The 24,269-nt window shown below is 40.3% G+C and overlaps 1 protein-coding gene across 2 annotated transcripts; it reads left to right on the forward strand.

Annotated features, from left to right (window-relative positions):
• The first annotated feature begins 153 nt into the window (after positions 1-153).
• On the forward strand, positions 154-23,499 carry scube2 (signal peptide, CUB domain, EGF-like 2). Of its 2 annotated transcripts, none has more exons than XM_084059543.1 (23): positions 154-368; positions 1,069-1,185; positions 1,966-2,091; positions 2,780-2,914; positions 4,630-4,755; positions 4,987-5,103; positions 6,390-6,479; positions 7,498-7,614; positions 7,955-8,077; positions 8,506-8,622; positions 8,982-9,104; positions 9,461-9,577; positions 9,750-9,839; positions 10,018-10,140; positions 10,844-11,011; positions 11,382-11,588; positions 16,319-16,489; positions 17,900-18,067; positions 19,594-19,755; positions 20,388-20,585; positions 21,125-21,277; positions 21,389-21,468; positions 21,929-23,499. In XM_084059543.1, exons 1-23 carry the CDS (start codon positions 263-265, stop codon positions 22,073-22,075), a joined length of 3,081 nt encoding a protein of 1,026 aa, XP_083915669.1. In that variant the 5' UTR covers positions 154-262; the 3' UTR covers positions 22,076-23,499. The 2 variants fall into 2 exon arrangements, with proteins under 2 accessions (XP_083915669.1, XP_083915670.1); XM_084059544.1 differs by having other exon boundaries at positions 11,385-11,588.
• The last annotated feature ends 770 nt before the right edge of the window (positions 23,500-24,269 follow it).

Raw genomic sequence — 24,269 nt, forward strand, 5'->3', positions numbered from 1 at the left:
AGGCCTACTTTTTTTTAGTCTGTGGGCGCGCCTCTGTCGGGCGCGCGTACACACACACACACACACACGCACGCACGCACGCACGCACACACGCACGCATGCACGCACGCGCACGGTCCTTTCTCTTTCTAAAAGCCCTTGTGAACAGATTGACAGGCTGTAGAATGAGAATGAGGCGGCCACTCGGTCAGGACTCCAGTAGAAACGCGTCCTTTCTGGGAGACCGGAGACTCTAAAGTGTGATCATAGTGATCATATCACCATGGGAGCTGTGCGGATCTCAAGGGACTTGTGTTTGTTTTTGGACTTGTGTTTGTTCTTGCTCTTGTTAAATACTCGCCAAAGCGCAGCGCTCGCACACAATCGAGGTAAGGTTAGGTTTTTTTCTCCAGTCAAGGACTTTTCTTTTTACGCACCGCAAGATCTGCGCGCTTGTTCCACCAGTTTATAGTTCTAAATAGCCCGTGATTATTAGCTATCATTTATATTTATTGACGATCCCTGTCGTGGAACTTGAATAGGCACTTGACTAGACTGCATTTTGGTATAGTATTTTTGTTTAAAATGCAATTTATTCGATTGTGTATTTCGATTAATTGAATATTTCGATGAATTGAATACACAGGACCCCAATGGAAACAAGCCATAGTGCTTTCTTGGGTTTAATCCTTTTAGCATCCTTTAGTATAGAACTGTACTTTCTGTGCTCTTTTTGCAAACTGTCAATGAAGTATGAATCAATCAATAGATTTGCTATAGCAATAGATTGCTATTATAAGATATAATAGCAATATATTTCCGTGAACCTTACAAACTGCTGGCTATTGTTGATCACCAGTGTAGTTGACGTTTTTACTCTTGGGAAGGGAATCTTTTGAGATCTGTTCTGAACATCTCATCATGATATTAAAATCCTTAGAAGTCTATATTTTTCTTTAACTCTGAGAGTGTAAAAATTAGGCTACATCTATACACTCTCAGAGTTACAAATGGAACACAGACCAGAATCAGATCTCAGTTTTAATATACTTATGATACTTTGGTGTTCTGTCTCATGTATTTCAATAGATCCATGTGCAGAGGAAAGTGATGGCTGTCACATTGATGCTATTTGTCAGAATACACAAGGCTCATACAAGTGCACGTGTAAAGCTGGGTTTAAAGGAGATGGCAAACACTGTGAAGGTAATGGTCTCTTCTCTGTCGAGGTCTGTCTTTTCAACAACAACTACAAGTAACAGCTTTTGTAGAGACTCATAATTGAATATAGAATGTACATATGGGTTAAACGGTGCATAGCCTGTGGTTAGATATACAATGTAAAATAATAATAGGCCTACTCAGATTTATTTTTACTTGAGAAAATAGCAATACCACAATGTAGAAATTAAAAGTTATGCATTAAACATTTTAGTTGAGTACAATTACAAAAGTATTGGCATCAAAATATATTTACATACAGTTCCAAACATAAAAGTAGCCTATACTCATTATGCAGAATGGTGCATTAATTTGTTTTCATTACTTAAATGTGGCAGTTGGTAATTGTTGGGGCTGATTGTATTACTGAATGTGCTGCTGGCTAGCTTAACCTAATAATACATATAATGTATCAGTTAATTTATGTTTTGTATAATCTAAATCGGCAAAGTAACTAACTAAAGCTGCCAAATAATTGCTGTGGAGTAAAAAGTACAATATTTGCCTCTGAGATGTATGGAGTAGAAGTATAAAGTATAAACAAAATCGAAGTACTAAAGTAAAGTAAAAGTAGCTAAAGTAATTGAGTAAATATAGATACTTTCCACTAGTGACCAAGTTACCATCTACAAGTGACAGGTTTTGCTTAGGCTCATAATTGAAGATAATATGGGTTATTTGAATTGTGTGTAGCCTGTGGTTAGACGTAACATTTCAACATCAAATGTTAAACATTCACCTGCCTTGACCTTGTTTCCTCTTTAGACACAGACGAATGTGATCTGGAGTACAATGGTGGCTGTGTACATGAATGCAACAACATACCAGGCAATTATCGCTGCACTTGTCACGACGGGTTCAATTTAGCCCATGATGGACACAATTGTATAGGTAAGATACAAAGATATCAATAACTCTGATGAAGTGAGACAGCTTTGACTGACAGGGTAAAAAGGTCACGTTTACAGTTGGCCGGGTAAGTGGATATACACTAGTGTTAATCGAACTCTGAGAGCCTACAAGTTATGGGTCCATTTGGTTACATTTGTAGGCTCTCAGAGTTACAAATGGACATATAAATGAATTTATTTATTCATTTATTTTTCATGCGATAGATGCCCAAAATCCATCATTACTGCTAGATATAGATTGTTTACCTCCAGCTGTGTGTAGGTCTACTTTTTAGGAAACTTTGAAACAGTGACCTTATAGCCACAAATAGTTACATTATTTGGTCAATACGTACTGTATGATGACACTGTTGGAACTGTGATTAACAGTGATTGATGGATTTACTGAAGATATCATTTAGACCAAAATGTGTCTCTGCTTTGAACTGTATGTCTGAAAGTACATGACAGTTCATGTGTTTTGGCTTTGTTGTTTGTGTTTGATATGTTGAACAATGGAGACAAACATACCATATTGGTCTTTCTACAAAAAACATATTTCCCACACACAATTAAGTCAAACTCTTTAAGAAACTACATTAATAATACAAACACACTTTGATCAAATAAGTTCCACATACATTTCCACATTTCTGCCACTAATTACTACAAATCCATTTCCCTTCTAGATGTGGATGAATGTACGTTCAACAATGGCGGGTGCCAACACACATGTGTCAACACTATGGGCAGTTATGAGTGCCACTGCAAAGAAGGCTTCTTCCTCAGTGATAACCAGCACACATGCATTCACCGCTCTGTGGGTGAGTGCTCATGGTACACCCGTCCCTAACCCTAACCAGAACACATGCATTCACCAATTAAGTATACAGTATACTGTATGGTTTAAGTGGTTAACCGTAACCCTATGCCCAACCGTAACCAGCACACCTGCATTCAACGCTCTATGGGTGACTAGCCACGGTACCTGTTCAATAGCATGTAGACTAGTCCTAATCTTATAGTGAGTCAACAATCATGTACAATTTTGCATGGATAAATTGACATTAATGACTTTCAACCTGGCGTCCCTAATTTGGGTGTTATTATAAGCCAAAGTTTCCCAACAATTTCAGACATTTTGAAATAGAGAAAATAGCTGATTGTGATGCATTATGAGTTTGTAGATTGGCAACAATCTTGACTATTTAAGGCTTAAGGCTTAAGCTTTATTCATATTGCAATAGTGAAGATATTGTTAAGCATTGCTGTTGATGAATTCAGCCAAGTCTTTCAGGTTCTTTGCATGTGTGTGTGTGTGTGTGTGTGTGTGTGTGTGTGTGTGTGTGTGTGTGTGTGTGTGTGTGTGTGTGTGTGTGTGTTTAAGTGCGTGCGTGTGTGCATGCGAGTTCACATATATTAAGCTGTGCAAGGAAGAACACATAATCATGTGGCTAATTTTCAAATGCCCACATACAAGGCTATGATTGACAGCACAATGAGGGCTGACATCTTTTAAGTGGGGTCCCCTCTCTGAGGCTTTATCTGCAGCAGTCAGTCCTACAGGTCTCATGCTGTGGGAAAGGGAGCTCTGTGTCCGAGGGAACAAAACAAGCTGCAACATTTGGCTCTTGGTCACCTGCGTCATAGAAGAATGTTCCTACTGTGTATTATGTAGCTTCTCAGCCATACATTTTACTTTGTCTTCTTCACTGAAATGCAGGTGAAGAATACACTGTGCATACACACAAATACGCGCGCGCACGCACGCACGCACGCACGCACGCACGCACGCACGCACGCGCACGCGCACGCGCACACGCACACACACACACACACACACACACACACACACACACACACACACACACACACACACACACATGAAGTGCATGCAGCATTGACAGCCACACATTGAAGTGCATGCAGCATTGACAGCCACAGTTGCTTCTCTCAAGTGCATGCAGCAGACATGCTTGAGAGATTAATTTTGTATCCCAATTAAGATTCATTTTACCCATTACACAGAAAAAGACTGAGAAGCATTTAAACTAATACAAATACAAAGTACAGCATTTTTTATGTTTGAAAAACAAATTTTAAGTTTTCCTCTTATTTAATTGCTTCTTTTTACATGGAAATACAAAAGAAAAGCTGAAATGAGCGGAATATGCATATTGCATGTACTAAGCATTCACTATGTTGAAGAATCTCAAACTCTGTATTATGATAGGATCTGTATGTCGGGTGGAACCCAAAACCGTTACTTTTCAGGAAATTAAAAGAAGAAAGAACCCGTGTTCCAATGGATCCGATGTAGTTATTATTTAGTATTGGTTACATAAAACCCACAGACAGACTGAACCACTCTCAATTTCAAAACATTTCAGAATTTGTGCGTCAGAATTTGGGCATTAATTTACAAAACAAAAACACACATAAAAAGAAATAGAAATATGGAGATACAAGGTTTCTGCCCGACTGCAATGATACAGATGCTGTATGTGAAGTTTCATTGTGTACCCCCTGTCCATCGCAGAGGGCCTCAGCTGTATGAATAAGGACCACGGCTGTGCCCACATCTGCAAAGAGACCCCCAAAGGGGGAGTGGCGTGTGAGTGCCGCCCAGGGTTCGAGCTGGCCAGGAACCAGAGAGGCTGCACACGTACGTATGAAGCTTAAACGTGATTTATACTTAGCATGCGCGCCAGTGTCGAGTGCCAACGCGATGTGAGCGTGTAGACTGGCTATGTTTGTGCGCGCGACACTGGAGCACAACTAAGTACGTATAAATCAGGCTTTACTTTGTTTGCATTATATATGTTTAGACAAACACAGTTGACTTTAGGCGTTGAGCTGATTATCTGACCCAATGTTTTCTGTTGTTGGCCGGCAGTAACCTGTAACCATGGCAACGGGGGCTGTCAGCACATCTGTGAAGACACAGAGCAGGGCCCCGTTTGCAAGTGTCACGTCAGGTATAAACTGCACCCTGACAGGAGGTCCTGTGTTGGTAAGTTCTGACCCCAATGTGTCTAGTAGCCACAGCTGGTGACGAAGCAGTGAAAATTATGAATGTAACATACTACAACAGTCAACATCATTACAGCAGTGGCTCTCAAACGTTTTACTTTCAAATACCCCCAGTTTGGTATGCATTAGGCCATGGACCCTCATAATTCAGAGTTGCTGACATGCAAGGGTCCATTTGGTTCCTATTCCTAACTATCAGTCATTTTGCTGGGGACACCCGGGATTCCCCTCAAGGAGTCAAGTCCGGAGTGTTCTGAAAGCGTAAGAATTGACACTTACAGGTCCATTTTTACACTGGAGTTGAATTAATACTCCAGGTTTGTACTGGGTAGCCATCTCCACATTCCGTGTGATTTCCGTGCCTCGATTTCTTTTGTGATGAATCCACATTCCAGACCCCACTAATATTGGAGCCTGGGAGTAGGAATCAAAACATGGAGCCAAAGTGACATATTATCTCTCTAAACAACTTGTCTCTCGCAGGTCTCCTTATAGTCAGTGAACATTATGTCTTTTGACTCACAATAGCAGTGAGTGATAAGGAAGCGCTATCAGATGCAGGGGCAGGTATCTTTTCCTCCAGCAGCAGCAACATGTGTGGGGTCCAGGATTATCACTGCTGTCTCATCTAGCTGCTCCATCTACTCTGATATATCGTCGGGCGGAAGCCTTGTATGTCCAAAACGTGGGAAAAAAACTATTTTCAAATGGATCCTTGTTAATACTTTTCATTGGTTCAATATTTATAAAACCCACACACACTTAACCACTTTCACTTTCAGTTAAATTCTATTGCAAAAATAGCCAACATAGCAGATCTACAAGCTCACAACACTTCTCGATGCGACGCGATGTGAACTTGTAGATCGTCTCATTTTGGTACTTTTGTGTGACACTGTAGTATAACGATGTTGGTCATTAATCTACGGAGAAATATGGAGATACAAGGTTTCTGCCCGACAGCAACGATATGTATCACCAAGACATTACATGTTATATTCCTCCTCAGGTGTTTTGGCTGGTTACATACACCCACAGGAACTTACATTACATACTATATATGGATATTATTTATTAACATAACTTCTTGCACTGTAAAAGTGCAAGTTTCTTCAGTTGTTGTTGTTGTTGTATGTTGTATACAACAGCATAAAATACCTGAATGTTCCTTAAACCCAACAGAAAACCCCAAATGCCTGTTTCAACAATTCAACATTTTTTTTGTTATTTTTAAATGATTGGTGTTATTTTGTGTTTGTGTCTCAGAGAGAGATGAGGCCAGTGCGGAGTCATCGGATCACAACGTCACATTGTTTACTGAGGTTGACAAACGAGTTAAAAGAAGGCTGCTTATGGGTAATAATTCTATTCACGCGAGCATGCTAGTTATGCACTGACTTACATCAAATCACTAAGCCGGTTTCAGATGATATTACGCAGTAAAATCTTCAGTGTTCATTTATCCATTTGTCACTCTGAGAGTGACAAATGGACCCATTTGGTTACCTTTATACACTCTCAGAGTTAAACTAACACTGAGGATTTGACTGTGTAGTGTGTATAGAGCTGAGTGTATCTGGTAGTGTTCAGGAGGGGAGATGAGTAATGGCTAGTAAACCAATGCATTCCTCAGTCTTTAGACCAAACTGTGAAATGACTATGGACCCTCTCTTTCTCACACCCGATTTCTTCCCTGAAAGATATGCATTTGTGTCAGTGTGGCACATTTCACATGTTTGCATTTCATTCAGGAAAGGAGAAGTGTTGAAAAGCTGTCGTCTGTATGTGTATAATATACACACACATATATATTCTTGTCTAATTCTATATTAGAGACCATCTGTTATCTGATGCTGGGGCAGGTCTTTACACCTAAAAATCCTGATGCTTTAAGTGTGGGACTGAATTGATCTTTGATTGTCACATCACAGGTTTACAGGTGTAAAACAGTTGGTGAAATTATTTGTTTGTACAACTCCCATCATTTGTAGTTATCAGGAAAGGGAATAAGAATAGAAATAGAAGGATAGAACAAGAAAACAGGTAAGATATTCAAATATTCCTTATAAAAGTGCGCAGGTCAGATATTCAAAAAAAGCAATTATATGAGACATATGAGTTAAAATAGCAGCTAGATGAAATATATGGGAACAGATATAAACATGAGGTTAAAAAATGCAGGAGAATGATGCTCAATATATGGAGTATAAGTTTCTTTTTTATCTGTTTGTGGCCCTCCCAGTGTGTGGGTTTGAGTCTCAGCAAAGGTTCAATTTCACTATAGGGATTATTATATCATCAATGCGGAACATTACACCACTTTGGAACAGATCAATCAGTAGAGTACATTGAACATTGTGTCCTGTCATTCCAGAGACCTGTGCCCTGAACAATGGGGGGTGTGACTGCACCTGTAAAGATACCTCCACAGGTGTACGCTGCAGCTGTCCCGTGGGCTTCACACTGCAGCCTGACGCAAAATCATGCAAAGGTCAGACTTTTAGTCCACCAACGATATTCATAGAGAGGAGTAAAGCCTGATTTATGCTTGGTTGCACATTGTGTCTCATGCCAAAAATAGCTGATCTACAACCTCACAATGTGTCGCTGCGACACGCTGTGAGATTGTAGATTGGCTATTTTCGGTGTGAGACACTAGTGCGCTCAACTAAGTATAAATCAGATGTTGCTATTCCCATTCCATAACAGTACACTGACTTAACTCTGATAATTGGATAAATTAATACAAGATTTACTGTGTAAACAGGCCTTTACACACCGGGAGTGTGAACAATGAAAATAGTTATGAAATGCTTGCATTTCCTCCACAGACATTGACGAGTGTGAGCTACACAACGGCGGCTGTGAGCAGTTCTGCAGAAACACCATTGGCAGCTTTGAGTGTAACTGTAAGAAAGGCTTCAAGCTGCTGACCGATGAGCGATCCTGCCAAGGTAGAAATATATATCCCAGTATCCTAGATACTGCTATGATGAAACTAAGATACTCCCCACCCCCATTACTGCTTTTTACTGTATTTTCTAAAACATCAATAGAAAACATCCAAAACATCCATTTTCTCTTAACAGCTAGCTTTTGAGCTATCCTATTATGGAGAGACAGTTCTGTCCGTGTGTGTGTGTGTGTGTGTGTGTGTGTGTGTGTGTGTGTGTGTGTGTGTGTGTGTGTGTGTGTGTGTGTGTGTGTGTGTGTGTGTGTGTGTGTGTGTGTGTGTGTGTGTGTGTGTGTGTGTGTGTGTGTGTGCGTGCGTGCGTGCGTGCGTGTGTGTGTGTGTGTGTGTGTGTTGTGGGGGCGGGAAACCCCTCCTAATGAAGAGTGCATCTAACTGCCGTACCACCATGTCATTTGCCTTTGATTACAGATATAGACGAGTGTTATTTTGCGCGAACATGCGATCACACGTGTGTGAACTCCCCAGGCAGTTTTGAATGCGTCTGCAACAAAGGCTACACCCTGTATGGACTGGCCCACTGTGGAGGTGAGACAGAACGTTAACAACTTTCAACTTGGCCTCCGTATTTTAGGCATAGGCGAACCTTTCCTGCACGACACTGTCATACGACGAAGTATAAAACAGGGCATAAGTGGTTTAACAGCATTGGCATCAAACAGGATTGAACAATATATAGCAGTACCGCGGGAAGTAGGGGTGCGGGGGGTGCGAACTTTTTGCGTGACATTCTTGTTTGATGAAGTGGGCATTAATTTACTAAAATACATTAAAAGTAGAAATATGGAAATACAAGGTTTCTGTCTGACAGCAGCAATATGTTATGTACAGTACGTATTGGAAAAATGTAGAAATAACATGTTTTCTTTTCTTTTCTCTCCACCCAGACATAAATGAATGCAGTGTGAATAATGGAGGTTGTCTGCACAGTTGTGAGAACACCATGGGTGGGTTTGAGTGCCACTGCCAACCTGGCTATAAGCTACATTGGAACAAAAAGGATTGTATTGGTAAGCCAGGGCCCTTGCCCATAGAAGAGGCATTTTCTTACTTCTGTTCTGTTCTCTCTCATGCTACCACTCTGGGAGGAAAGTGTGTGATGTGTGAAATGTGTGCTATTTGATGTTTTGGACTGGAACTTGGGGGACTAAAACAGGAGATACTTTGAGTTCTGTTGCCTTTTTTTCTCTTTAATTCTCTATCTTGGGCTTGATAAATGAACTGAAACACTATATAGAATTATCGCTGTTGTTGAAATGTTGTGCTTTGCTCTTAATGACTCCGATGTCTCATTTTGATGTGCCCGCCCCCATTACAACCAAAAGTTTTCTTTTTTACCTTGTAGTGTGTTGTGGTTTTTATCTAGAGACTGAGGGTTTACACCCTGCGAACCCCCCCTCTAAACCCACCTTGAACTGCAGTAAGCAGGAAGGAGGTGACCGCTGCTTCTTGACATGCCAGTCCCAAGTTCATATCAGCAGTGGTGAGTTTCTTTAGTCAGTTCATTAGCTGTTTGAATCGTTCACAACTCTGGACTGCCAGAGCAACGATTCATGTTCCTACATGCTGTATGTTTGCCTTTGGTGACCTTACGTCTATGGTTCTAACTTTTGTCTGCGTTGGTCTCTGTGTCACGGCCCCATGTGTCTTTTCAGGGACTGAGGATTCCTATACCGTGACCTGTGGAATGCCTCTGCCCTGCTTGGCTGAAGCACAAAGGAACCACAGCGGCTCGTATTGCTTGGGCAAGTAGACAACATCACAGATTTACATCGGCCTCTATTTGTCCACCCAGTGACAAACCAAACAAACAACTCGATAACAACACAGGCATCCGTTGTTTTCATTTGATGCATTGATAAGTCAAACTGTGAAGATTTTCCTTGGGATTCCATCATGCTTTTTTGTGCCTTTGTCTCATAGGACCAGAAATGTCAGGTGTTCCCCGTATTAAGGCCACAGCCACCTTCAAGTCTGGCACAGGGAAGTGCAACTTGAAACGTAGTCAAGAGAGACTGAAAGAGACCATAAACAGTGCACGTTCAGGTACAGAAGTTCCTGTATATCACACCATTAACAACTTTTCAAAACAGGAGGCTGAAATTACACTTGGAAGTGGACTGAATTTACAACTCTCTCCCCAAAGTGCCATCTCATATAACAATCTTAATTAATCAGACCTGAAGGCAGCTTGAATGTAAACCAAAATTATAGCCAAATGTGAAAGACATTTGTGGGGAGAGTGTGGTGGTTTTAAAATGTTTTGAAAGTCTCAGCACTGCACATTTGTCTGGCAGTGACAGGGGAAAATGTAATTAGCCATAGCATGCCTTTCACTTGGGTCCAGCCTAGCCATCAATCAAACAGACTTCCGATGGTGTCATTAGTTTCTTTTCTACAAACGGGTTCCGGTGTGGACATTTACATCCCCCACAGTCACTGAAATGACATAATTGAGTGTCCTCTCATCAAAAGACACTGACCATCGTCATATTGATGATTGCTCTTAGCCGTGGACACTTATAGGTCTGTAACTCTGAGAGTGTACAAATGGAACCAAATGGAGCCTTATGGGTCCATTTGGTTCCATTTGTACACTCTCAGAATTAAATCAGCACTGAGGATTTTACAGTGTAGATTGTATCAAATGGAATCAGTGGCCTAATGCATATCAAGCTTGTTGTCAACACCTGTGTGACTTGTGTGTATGTTGGTGGGTTGGGGCTGGGGTTGTCTCCCATGTCCACAGTTAGCAAGTCCCTCTTCACTGAGAATGTGCAGTTCAGCTACGTGAGCCTGCACTGCTCCTCGATGGGCCGACGCGCTCGGAGCCGACACGGCAGGAAGGCCGGCGAGGAGGAAGGTTCCTCTATCACGGCTGAGTTTGAGCTGGATGTGAACCTAGAGGAGGTAACAGGTTGGTCTCTCTGCGCTGCCTGCCTGCCTGCCTGCCTACCTGGGACCTCCGCCTCTTGGGGTCACCCTCTGCTTCTTCTCTGTCTTTCCCTGCTGCATACTTATCACTAAACAAACCAACCTGTTAAAGTATCTCCTGTTTTGACTCTGCTGTGATGGTGGTGGTGGGTTCTGGGTGGAGACGCAGGGGTCGAGGTGTTTTAGTTTCCCCTGATTCCTTACGGGCAGTGGCTGAAATCATTTCTTTCCTGAGCCAAAGTAGTAGTTTGTCTTTAAAGCATGTGTGTGTGTAGGTATATGAATTATAGTGTTGGTTCTATGCTATGCTATCGTTCTCCAAAGGCAGCTGTGGTATTGAGTGCTTCTCTCAGCAGAGAGCTGTGACCTGAGCTGTGTGCGCCGGCGCTCTGAGAAGAGGCTGAGGAAGACCATCAGAACCTTGAGGAAGTCCATCAATAGGGAGCAGTTCCACCTTCATTTTGCTGGCTCTGACTACGAGCTGGCCAAGAGTCTGGGCCAACCGGTAGAGACGCCCGAACATTGCGTGTCAGGACAGGTGCTTGTGGGCAGGAAGTGTGGTGAGTCTGTCGTTTTTATTTTCAAATTTCCACACAGTAAAATCATGTTCATTCAAGGTTCCACTCTCAGTTAGATCAGCACTCCAGATTTTGTGGTGTACTAACCATGGTTCAGTTCAGAACATCAACCATGGAGACAAGCAAAATGTGCAGTTTTGGTGTTTTTCCATCTCCGAAGAAAATCACTAAAGGAAAGTGAGCCGCTCAAAACACTTACGTTCCACCTATCAAAAGGCAGCAGTGGCCCTGACTGGTTCTTATACACAAGGTTGTCTCATAGTCGTGTCTTTAAGTAATTGAGGTAGTCCATGCCAGTGAGATATATTTAGACAAGTTGGTTTAATGATTGGATTTGGAGCAGGTGTTGGCCAGATGACTGCCATATTTGGTTCGCAGACATGCTGTAATGAGCTGGTCAGAGGGGAGAGGGAGAACTTGCATTGAGGAACAGAGAGGCTGTTGTTGGCTCTCCCAGCCACAAGATCTTCCAGCATCTCCCTGGGATAAAGTGTAACATAAAGGGTGATGGCAGCCCCACCCCGGCCCTCTTTTACTTACAGCTCATATTCATTCATTAAGTGTAAGACACACTGTCAGTGCTAGTGAACTGAATATGTGTTTTCTCTGGCTAACATACACATGCGCCCCCAGTTTAGGGCCTCGCAGGAAGTTAACCCCCTGAAACCTAGCGTCTGAATTCTGGGGGGAACATTCAACGAAAATGGCAGATAGATCGGCTATCTACAGCAAAGAGATGTGGTGTAGAGAGAAAAAAGTAGGGGGCCTCCTCCCCTAGGCCTAGGGGACTCCACAGTAAAATCTCGAGTGTTAACTCTGAGAGTGTACAAATATGACCAAATGGACCTGTAACATTTGTACACCCTAAAGAGTTCAGAGTTACAAATTGATAAATTAACACTGAGGATTTGTACAACCACAGTATTGACACGTCACTGCTAATCCTGTACACCAGAAACAAAGTATTGATTGAAGGAGAAAGTTTGAGAATTCAAAGGGAAGGTTTGGATATTTTTGAGCAAAAACATTTGATATATTGAAATACAATATTGATATATTGATATACATTCTACTAGCTCACAACACGTCGCTTTGCGATGCGGTGTGAGCTTGTGGATCAGCCATTTTTGCTGAATATTCACCCCAGGGTAGGGACGCTAGGAATCATGATGAAACCATGAGCTGTTATTCATGTGTCAAATTGCTGATCAATACTAATATGTAGACAAATGGTTATGGTAAATGATTGTGGTAAAGATATCAAACCATATGCCAACCCAAACAGTTGAATTGGTAAATTAATTGTCTGAAGTATTGTTGTGTAAATAAGGATGAGTTAAATTAACACTGATTACTGATGTTATTGTACTTCTTTGTGCTTTTGTTGGGCAATGAGAGGAGTCCTGTAATTTGCTGATAAAGTTATTTACACAATTAAAGGAGAAGTATTAAAATGTATTCACAGTTTGCTGAACTTGATCACACATACATTCATTTAACCACTTTCAACTTTGCATCCCTATTTTGGGCATGTCATTATAGCCAAGCAAAATATTTCACTAAAACAGTCAGTCTACAAACTGAGGTGTTGCATCGTGACGTGCTGTCAGATTGCAGATTTGCTATTTATGTGCGACTCCGTCGTACGATGAACTATAACACAGGGGTTACGTGGTGTATGTTTTCTTCTGCTTTTGGACTCAAACAACAGTCAAGTAAAAGTCGCCAAGCTGAGCTGACATGATGTGAACTTCAACTGTTGCTGTAGGTTATTTTCATGTTCCTCAGTGTGTTGTATCTTGATTCCAGCATCGCACTTTCAGGTCAACATTAAGCAGTCTCTATTGGACATGGCAGGGGTGCAGACATGTAATTTGGGAGGGGGGGGGGAATGAAAGGCATTCTTAACCCCTTTAAAGGAGCTATATTTTTCCCTCCACCCCCACCCCTCCCTCTGGCTTAGCTCTGAGTGCAGTTTAGTCTTTTCAGTTTGCCCACTCCATTGTAAACCCCAGTGGGGCTTGCTCTCATTGCCTCAGGAGAGCAGACTAAAGTTATCCCCCAACAACAACATCCCCTGTCACACTAAAGAGAAAAGCTATGCTTTTCTCTTATTCTTCTGTATACTATATTGAAAGCACTATTCTCTTTCCTGTTACTGTTGAACGTGTCTTGCTTTTAAAAATATATGCTTATTCTTAATCTTGCATACATGCATATTCTTAGGGCACCACCTGCTTGAATACTTGGTATATCTAATTTTGTCACTTATTTCACTCGATTGTTTTCATGTCAGATCATTTTTAATCAACCATGTGTAATTTGCGTTGTCTAAAATAATCCAAAGTTGATGTCTTCCCTTATGTGGTAATTCTGGTAGAGTGTAAGCTCTGGTATACTGTCGCCTATAGAAAGTACATGGTGAACCGAGCTTGTCTACTTGTTCCCGTCTTTGATTGTTGTAGTCAAGTTGTTTGCATGTTTGTTTTAATGTTGAAGATGTTTAGGAAGTGCTGTTGATTCAAGCTGGCAGTTTGAGTGCTATGCCCCCCCTCCACGCCCCCCTGGCAGGGCCACTCTGCATGACCCCCAGCCACTAAACTGCTGAAGAGAGCTGACTTCAGCCACACCATGGGAATCAATTAGCATCAGCTGTTTGGGCTTCTGCTTGATGGGCGCAAGAAGCGATTGGTCCAAGCAGAATGCGGGGATTCAGAAACCTGACCCCTTTTATTGGGTTCAGCTCCTTACCACTGTGATAGCGTAGTGTTTTCCTATGTCATCAAGTAGGCAAAGACTGAGGAGTTGAATAGAGGTGAAAGGTCTTTTAAACCTCTTTGGGGCCATCAATTCGAGGACTCTATAGAATTGGTTCTTTGCATTTGAAAGGCTTCAAGGTTTTTTTTCCCTCCCTCACTCCCTCTCTTCTCTTACTCCTTCCCTCCGTCAAATAAAAGCTGTTTGAAGACAATGCAGTGGTGGCTCCTCATGGTCATTCAGAGTAAACAATAGGCTGCAAAAAATGAACTGCTCTTGAGAGAATTACATTTTCTTTCTTTGAAGGAAAATCTAACAATTTGCTGAGCCATGTATAATGGATGTACGTTAAAGCTTTTGTGTGTCAGGCCTTTATAAATGGTGGTTCTCTAGTTAGAGGCACATCTTAAAGGCTACCACTGAGGCACTTATTAGACTGGAGGCCTTATATGATTTATTCTGCCAAAACTCTCAAGTTATGAAGTGCTTACCACCGTCAGACAGAAACAATTCCAAAATTAATTAAAGGCATCACTCCAGAAGTTAGAAACCAAAGCAAAATGGTGCTCATCCCTTTAATCAAGTGTATGCACTTTTGTGAGATAAGAGGCAAATACTCCCTTTGATTTGCCTCTGTGTCTGCTTCTGGTGGAGGTGAGGGTACTTATGATAGTATTAAGTGCTCTTCCACCGTGCACAGCCATGCTTTATGAAGTATTAGGGCTTGTTTGATGTGGGACACAAAGGCAGCTGTGGAGAGGCTCGGCGCTCTTAGTTGTCTGAATTTTTTGCATAGCTGCATCAGGTTGATTTGCAAGGTTTTTTAACAGCTTAACACTGGGTCTCTATATCTACGCCTTTGTGTGTGTGCGAGCGGGCATCTGTGTGTGTGTGTGTGTGTATGTGTGTGTGTGTGTGTGTGTATGTGCGTGTGTGTGTGTGTGTGTGTGTGTGTGTGTGCGTGCGTGCGTGTGTGTGTGTGTGTGTATACTACTAAAGAAGACGTGTGCACTTGTCTTTGCATGTGCAAGTTTCTGTATACAGGTTTCTGTGGCCTGAAGGAACGTTTGATTTGGGGCCCACTCCACATCTAAACCACGAATGTCAACCAACAACTAATGATCATCAATGATCATCAAACCAACTCTAATCATAGACTATAACCTGCTGTGAAATAACAAACTGTCATGTAGGAAAACGTTTGCACTGGAACAGACCTAAGAAATATAATAATCACATGTTCTAGACATTCATTTAAGGCCCTGTAAAATGTACTTAGGCTTTACTGTTTCATTCCCCATGCTTGAGTTTTTAACATGCTTCTATATCCACTGTAAATATATTCACATGTCCTCATGTAAAAGTATTACGTGAGTACTGCATTCATGATATATTGTATAGGAATATGATATATTCAAGGAGATATTTTCAGTACTTTATGTGGCATCATGACACACGCCTCAACTGCAATATAAGAAAAATGCCACCCCATTAATAAATAAACCACCCATTTGGGGCTGTACAACTGTATAGAACTAAATCTATTGAGGCTATTGGGCTAATTACAAAAGCTTATTTTCTGCCACTGCCATTTTAAACAATCAATGACCAATACAGCTGTGATATTTTCCAACTGATATGTTTATCTTGTCTCTTTGGCACATGACCTGACTTGATGACTGATTTCTGATTGGTCCACAGTTGATCAGGGAAGCTTCTAATTGAACTATTTCTGCAGCACTGCTACAGAGTGGTATCTTTTAACGGGGACACAAAAGGAGAAAACAAGTACTGCAGTCTAGATAGGCTACTCTACATGCTCAGGTCACAACAAAAAGTTTAATTTGGTTCATGCTTGGAACCCCATTCGTTTTTCCCCCCATACATACTTCATTTATGTGTCTGTGAGTTTTGTTCTTGATCTAATGTTGCTTCATTTCTTCTCCCTCTGTTAGTGAGCTGCAGTGTTGGGACGTACTACGACGGGGATCAGGGAAGGTGTGTTCTGTGTCCATCTGGAACATATCAGGACGAGGAGGGACAGGTGTCCTGTGAGGTGTGCCCTGGCCCGGAAGGAAGAGAGAGCTCCAAAACTGTTGGAGCTCGAAACATGTCAGAATGTGGAGGTAAGGCAAGGTTAGACAAGACGCCGCATCAGTGATTCTAATTTATGGTTAAGAGCTGCAGACTTTGAAATAATTACAGTGGCAGCACCACATCACTCCTGCTTCATGACATAGCATGCAGTGTCTATGAAGAGGAACGATGGGTTATTAAGAAAATCTAACCATTTAGATGCCTCCTCTGTGTGACCAGTGCAGTTCCTCTGTTTAGTATTACTTTTTCTGAGGAAGAGCTAGCAAGCTTGAATCGTCACTTTGGTGGCAAATGGCAATCCATTACAGTCGGTTTGGGAGTGTGCAGACTTTATTTTTCTATTTTAGTCAATGCAACTTCTCTCTCTAAATGAAGGGTACGCCTACCCTTCACCTCCTAGGTGAAAAGATCCTGAGTAGTTATGATGTCCAATAACCTCTATTCACCAGTGGGTGGTCAACAGTTTCATGATAGTAAATAAATGTACAAAAAGAGCTCATGATAGATCATAGAAAGGTTCTCCTTCATGGTTTGATATTCTAAAATGTGATCTTGAGTGTTTTCAAATCATGTCCTGTTATATGAACCACACAGGAAGCAATAGTGCTCCGATAAAGATCTCACTGGCAGATGTTCTGCTTTGTATAAAGTTAAAAGAAGCCTGAGCTGAGATCGGTTAAGATGTATTTGAATTCAAAAAGCTTAACGCAACCCCTTCCCAGTACTGAATCAAAGGAAAATGAGCCACCATGTTTTGATCTCTTCTACTACTGTTATCACCGTCCGCTTGTTTGGCTCTGTCCCAGATCCAATCTACTGCTTCTCCCACTGATAGACTAAACAAGAAGAGCTATCTGGCAGCCAGCTAGTAAAAGTCACCAAGGAGACATGTGAAAGGTGGCTCAGGAAAAGATAGCGGGCGTTACATCACTGTGGCCACATTGAATTTAAGTCTACCGTGTGCTTTTTTATCCCAATAGTAATACACACCCCAGAGGCTGGTAACTCATATAGTATGTCACCACATGATATGAAAAATATGGATTTTTAACGTATTGACTGCAAATTCTCCACTTTCAATCTGGCATCCCTATTTTGGGCATGTCATTTTAGGTGAACATTAAAACAAATCTAATAATTTCATAACATTTCAAAATGTTCAAAAATAGCCAAGGAACACAAGCTTAAAACATACTGTGAGCTTGTAGATTGCCTATTTTTGCTATCATATGACAAAGTATATACAGTAGGGCTTAAGTGGTTAAGTTGCTGTGCTGGGGACTTGGCTACAATAGGTCATGTTTACATAAAATGTGCAGAGAAAAATTAAATGTGCATACTGTATGTGACCGAGAATTTTTGTGATTTTACAAAAAGACACCAATTCATTCATAGTCTTTAGCAGCTGCAGCTCTGACCATGTGTGTTTGTTTGCTTAGGTCAGTGCTCGCCAGGTCAGTACTCTCATGATGGATTCATCCCTTGCCTGCCCTGTCCGCTGGGAACGTACCAGCCAGAAGTGGGCCGCACCTCCTGTTTGACTTGTGGAGGGAACCTGGTCACCAAACGCAGTGGAGCTGAGTCCTTTCAGGAGTGTGAAACCAAAGGTAAGGGTTCATCATCATCTGCAAAGGTGTAAAGTTATTACATCAATAATCAGTAATTCACTACATTTACTCAAGTACTGTACTTAGTAGTTTATACTTCTACGCCACTACATCTCAACAAATGTTGTACTTTTTAGTCCACTACATTTATTTGACAGCTTTACTTAATAGTTACTTTGCAGATTAGATTATTAATAATTTGATTATTATTATTAACTTTTTTTTTAATAGCCTAGTGTAAAGTAGGGCTCAAATGGTTAATGAACAATAATTATAGTCCAATAACATGATACATGACTCTGAAATTGCCATTCTGCACAATGATTACTTTTACCTTTGTTATTTTGATGCTAATACTTTTGTACTTTGTTACAAGTAATAGTCCTGTATTCAAATTTGTACTAAAGTCAGAGTATTTCTTTGTGGTATTGCTACTTTTACTTAAAGAGGTGGTGCCATGGTTTTGCACTTTTTCTGTTTTTCATGTGTCTATGTATGAGGTTGATAGAACTTCATTAAGCCCCCTGGTGGTGTTTTTATGGTGTTTTATGTCTTCTCTGACTATTTTGAGTTTCTAGGCTGAATCCTTGAGGGTCAAACGTGCCAATAGAGCATCGCAGTTCCGCCACTTCCTGGTGCCGGAAGTAAATACTCGATGCATTTTTCCCATTGACTTTTCCAAAAATATTTATATCAATCAATTTAAGCCTAGAATCAATCTATCCAGGATAGCGGTGAATCATGACCATAAAACCTTTTTTTCTGTGATTTTTTAAAATGTTATATTTAATGATATGATATACTATATTTAATAAATACCCTTTGTTTTGCCGTTTTCAAAAAAGTTTTTTCACAGAATCAAACGTTTTATGGTCATGATTCACCGCTATCCTGGATAGCTTGATTCTAGGCTTAAATTAATTTATATAAATATTTTTGTAAAAGTCAATGGGAAAAATGCATTGAGTATTTACTTCCGGCACTTCCGGGAATTGAGACACTCTATAGAAAAACAGCCCTTTAGTGACATAGTAAAAATATACCCTCCCCCTCATTATCATAACACAACAGGTGTGGGCATGAGGAGGAGGAGGGACTAGGACAGGTGGGTGGTGCTAAGGTGGTGGAGGAGGTGCTAAGGTGAGAACCAGGTGTACTTAATGAACTGGACGCGTGTCCACATAGAAACATCATTTAAAAAGAATTCTGTATACTTTTTTGAAAAAAATCTTCCTCCTAGTATAACCATAATACCTGATGATTATGTTTTAGGGGGGGGGGGGGGGGGATCACTGAAAATCACGGCACCCTGTCGTTAAGTCTGAAATCTGAGTACCTGCACAACTGATCATCTGTCTCACCTAGTTGTTTGTGATTGTAATTCTGCTGAATATTAAAGGAGACTCTGCTGCCCCCTGCAGCTTGTATGTTGTCCGTACACCCTTGTACTATGCGATGTGATTTGATGTTCTTGATTTATTGTTACATGTTTTTTTATGACTTGCTTGATCTTTTTGTTTCTGTAGTCCAGTGTTCACCTGGACATTACTACAACACGAGTACGCACAGATGTATCCGCTGTCCCATGGGGACATATCAAGTCGAGTTTGGACAGAATTACTGCACAGCCTGCCCTGGAAATACCACCACTGACTTTGATGGCTCCACCAACATCATGCAGTGCAAAAGTATCTATCTATCTATCTATCTATCTATCTATCTATCTATCTATCTATCTATCTATCTATCTATCTATCTATCTATCTATCTGTACACAATGAATATGCCTGAATGCATGCTTGTTTTCATGTTATTGCACAGATTCTTTTTTTTGTACTTAGTACTTCTCTTCTAACCATTAAGACCTGATGCCGATTCTACAAAATGTCTTCTAAATCCTAACAGTTTTTGCTACTTGGTTCTCGAACTTTTTCATGTCAAGGACCCAAAAAATTATATGTATTTGGCTGTGGACCCCTATCTCAAAATATCTAGTTCAAGGGACCCCCAGGAGCAATGATTTGAGTTACAAATGTTTGCTTTAAAAAATATAAATTCAAAGATTTGCAAAAATGTTCACTATTTTTCGAAAATAGCAGATCTACAAGGTTGTAGCGCGGCACTATGAGCATGTAGATCAGCTATTTTTGAATAGCCAAAGAAATCTTAAAATGACACACAGATGCGTTCCCGGTCTTAATGGGTTAAAAATAATACGTACGATGTTTCTGTGTCCCACTTTAGCATTTTTGCTCTATAAAATTAGCATTGGTACAGCAAGAGGGTGTAAAGTATTTGACACGGTGCTGTTACTTTACAGACAGACAGTGTGGAGGTGAGCTGGGAGATTTCACTGGCTACATTGAGTCCCCCAACTACCCAGGGAACTACCCAGCCAATGTGGAATGCACTTGGACCATCAACCCGCCGCCCAAACGCAGGATCCTTATTGTTGTCCCAGAAATCTTCCTCCCTATTGAAGATGAGTGTGGAGACTACCTAGTCATGAGAAAAAGCTGTGAGTCTCAGCTCTCTATGCTTGTGGGTGCGTGTGTGTGCGTGTGCGTGCGTGTGCGTGCGTGCGTGCGTGCGTGTGTGTGTGTGTGTGTGTGTTCGTGTCAAGGAAAATAGGTGAGATTTTTCAAATATTCCTGATATGGGGAATATTTGACATATCTGAACTGTTTTCCTTGTTTTCTTTCTTTTATCACGATTTAATGCATTGCGAGCTGGTAGATTGTCTATTTCCGAATAGCTGAAGTATAAAATAAGGTATAAAATAAGTCATTTTTATGCTATGTTGATGAATTGAATACATAGGACCACAATGGAAACACGTTCCCAGGACTTTTTTGTGTTATCCTTTTAGCCTTAATGACTTACTGGACCACTTGCTATTTACATTTCTGACTAATAAAGTATTCAATTAAAAAGCATCTTATGAGTGTTACTAGAACTACAATAGACTTATAGTAATAAAGTAATATCATTAGCCCTTCACATAAATACATTATGGAGGGTGACAATGGCTAACTGATCCACTTCCTGACTCCACAGCTCTCCCCAACTCAGTGACAACTTATGAAACTTGTCAGACATATGAACGCCCCATTGCCTTCACCTCTCGCTCCAAGAGACTTTGGATACAGTTCAAATCCAATGAGGGGAACAGTGGGAAAGGCTTCCAAGTCCCATATGTAACATATGACGGTGAGAGGAATTTCAGTTTGTGTTATTATAAATGATTTAGTACGCCTGTGTAAAAAACAAAACAATATTGCTTGCACTAAGAAGCTGTTAATGTACTTTTGTTTGTTCCAGAGGACTACCAAGAATTAATAGAAGATATAGTCAGAGATGGAAGGTTATATGCATCCGAGAATCACCAGGAAATTCTCAAGGTAAACATTGTGGAGTATACTATCATTCTATATCCAGTCCTTTTACTGCTAACATGATTACATTTCTCATGCAAAGATTGTACATTAGAAAATAAGTGATGTTGACCATCAAATTGACCCTTGTTCCAGTAAATGAAAGTGTTTTTTATATCGATTGGGTAATGGTTTACCCAATATTCCAGCTTATTGTGTAAGGTGTGTTTATTAGAAAAGCCCTTACTTTATTGTAATACAAGGAAGGAACGTTTCATGAGCCAATTTACTACCAAACTTGCTTTTGGACATTATCCTATATTTTGAAAACATGGACATCACATTATCACAGAAATTATATGTGCATATAGTGCCCTCTTCTGGAGACATATAGACATGTGTGCTGTGGTTCATATTGGATTATTTCATTATAGTGTCAAAGTCTTTGCTTTTAAAGTTATCATACATATTCAACATTTCTCTACAGGACAAGAAACTTATGAAGGCATTGTTTGATGTTCTGGCACACCCACAGAATTTCTTCAACTATACAGCACAAGAGTCAAGAGAAATGTTCCCCAAGTCCTTCATACGATTCCTACGCTCTAAAGTACTGAGATTCCTACGTCCTTAATATGGTGACTTTTAACCAAGTTACGTTCTGTATATCTCATATAATGTTTATATGAGATACTGGCCACAGTATCTATGTTATCCACTGACCAACTGAAAAGCAGCCTTTAGTAAAGCTGTTTTCACATGGATTTAAAACTAGCGTGGACTGTAAACGTAGTAACATTGATCCTTAAGCAGGGATGAAAGCAGTCAAGTCAACCAAGTGGACTTTTCAGGAGAGCGTTTAACAGTAACTTTAAGAAGGACTAAGGACACAATGATGTTATCAAACATGGTACTGATAAATGGGCAGCCTCTGATAGTTGTTTTTTTCTGTTGGTTCCATATATTGGTTGTAATGTGTTATGTAAGACCTAAGCCTAATCTATACTCTGTCACTCGATGGTGTTGTACGGTGTAATTAACAGATTTCCATGGAAATCAGTTATTTCCGGTGAGTAACAGCATTGTGGGACCGCGTATAAAATGAGACTTTTCATAGACTTTAAAATCTATAGTGGTACTCTGATTGTATGTGACTTCTTAGTATTTAAACAAAGCTGATGAGTCTTTATTTTCATATCATAGTACAGTATCTACAATATGTGAGTACTGCTAAATTCAAATCACAACATTATGAGAATGTTTCTAATGGCACGGTGTGGAGACATTCAACTATGGTAGCTAATGAGATACTGAATGTCAGCAATATAGTGTGTATCTAGTTATAACATAGGCTGCTGTATGTCTCATATAGGCCTATACAGCAGAATTAATTGCAGAAATACTGCAGAATCTGAGAAACAAACAGCACAAATATGACCTTTTCTTGGGAATGTTATAGCACTACAGGTTATGTAGTGACACCACAAGAGCAATTATTCTTTTGAATGTCTTGTATATGATGTAAAAAGTTTTAGATGAAATCCTAATGTATTGTAGCAAATACATTCCTGACACATATACTGTATGTAGTACTGACACATTGCGTTAAGTTTCATTTACACTTCATCGCGTGAGATGTCGCTTGCCGAAAAGAAAAGATCTTCTTTATGGCAAGCGACACTGAGTACAAATGAGGCTTTACACCCTGTATGTTTGCTGCTTCAATATAATGTAATGTTTACGCCTATATTGAAGCACATTTTACGTTCCAAATAGCTATATACTGTAGCAGCTCTTAGGCTTTCATGAAACACCAATTGTTCAATCAAAATGTCTTCGTATAAAGATGTTTTTATTATGACCCATGCAGCAACCAAAGAATTCTTCACTCTCCAATTGTGCAGAGAAATTAGTTTATAGAGTGAACTGATTAGAAAAAAGAAAAAAAAGAAACTTTTGTAAAATAGAATTGCTTTTTTTCACTTGTCTTAGAAATAAATGTATGTATATTTTTTATTGTTTGTACATCTAACATACTGTAAATAAAACTAGTAAACTTATTTAAGAATAGTTTTATAAGTGTTCATTTGTGCAGGTGCTCATATGTGCACACACTCACACGCACGCACATGTGTGTGTGTGTGTGTGTGTGTGTGTGTGTGTGTGTGTGTGTGTGTGTGTGTGTGTGTGTGTGTGTGTGTGTGTGTGTGTGTGTGTGTTTTTTTATCTAAATAACCCATGTCATTGGATAAAATGTATGTAACCTAACTAGATTTAAAGGATCATACATAACATCAGACATACATACAGCTACAGGTATATTTTACAAAGATGTAGACCTATTTTTTTCCAGCTAAGTTGCTGTCTTTTCTTAGATCTCTTTTATGTATCTGACATTTGCTCCTTACTAAAAGCCATTCACTGCCATTCATGTGGGTTTGGACATTTTATACATTGGCAGAATGTGCTTTGTTCACGTTTATTTGTGTGCTAAAAGTGTTTTTCACTGCGATGTAAGTCAATAGAGAACATATTGTTTCTCTTTTACCTATAGAGCAACTATTTATATCTCATCAATATAAGGAGTTACATCATGGCAAGGTACACAAGCCATGCCTTTACTAATGCCTGTACACATTCAACTCAGTCCGAGCTGTTTTAACACCTTTTTTACAGGGCTTCAAGTGCTGACCATCAGCAAAGTGGAGGGAACTAGAAAGGTGCACTCAGTAGAAAGCAAATCTCTGTCAGCAGGCACACCCTCCCTCCCTCCATCTTTCTCTCTGTGTGGAGCATGTGATGACAATGTTTTGGGGGTGGTGAGCATG

This window comes from Gymnoscopelus microlampas, assembly GCF_963454915.1.
Source record: "Gymnoscopelus microlampas genome assembly, chromosome: 1".
In the NCBI taxonomy this organism is placed as follows: Eukaryota; Metazoa; Chordata; class Actinopteri; order Myctophiformes; family Myctophidae; genus Gymnoscopelus; species Gymnoscopelus microlampas.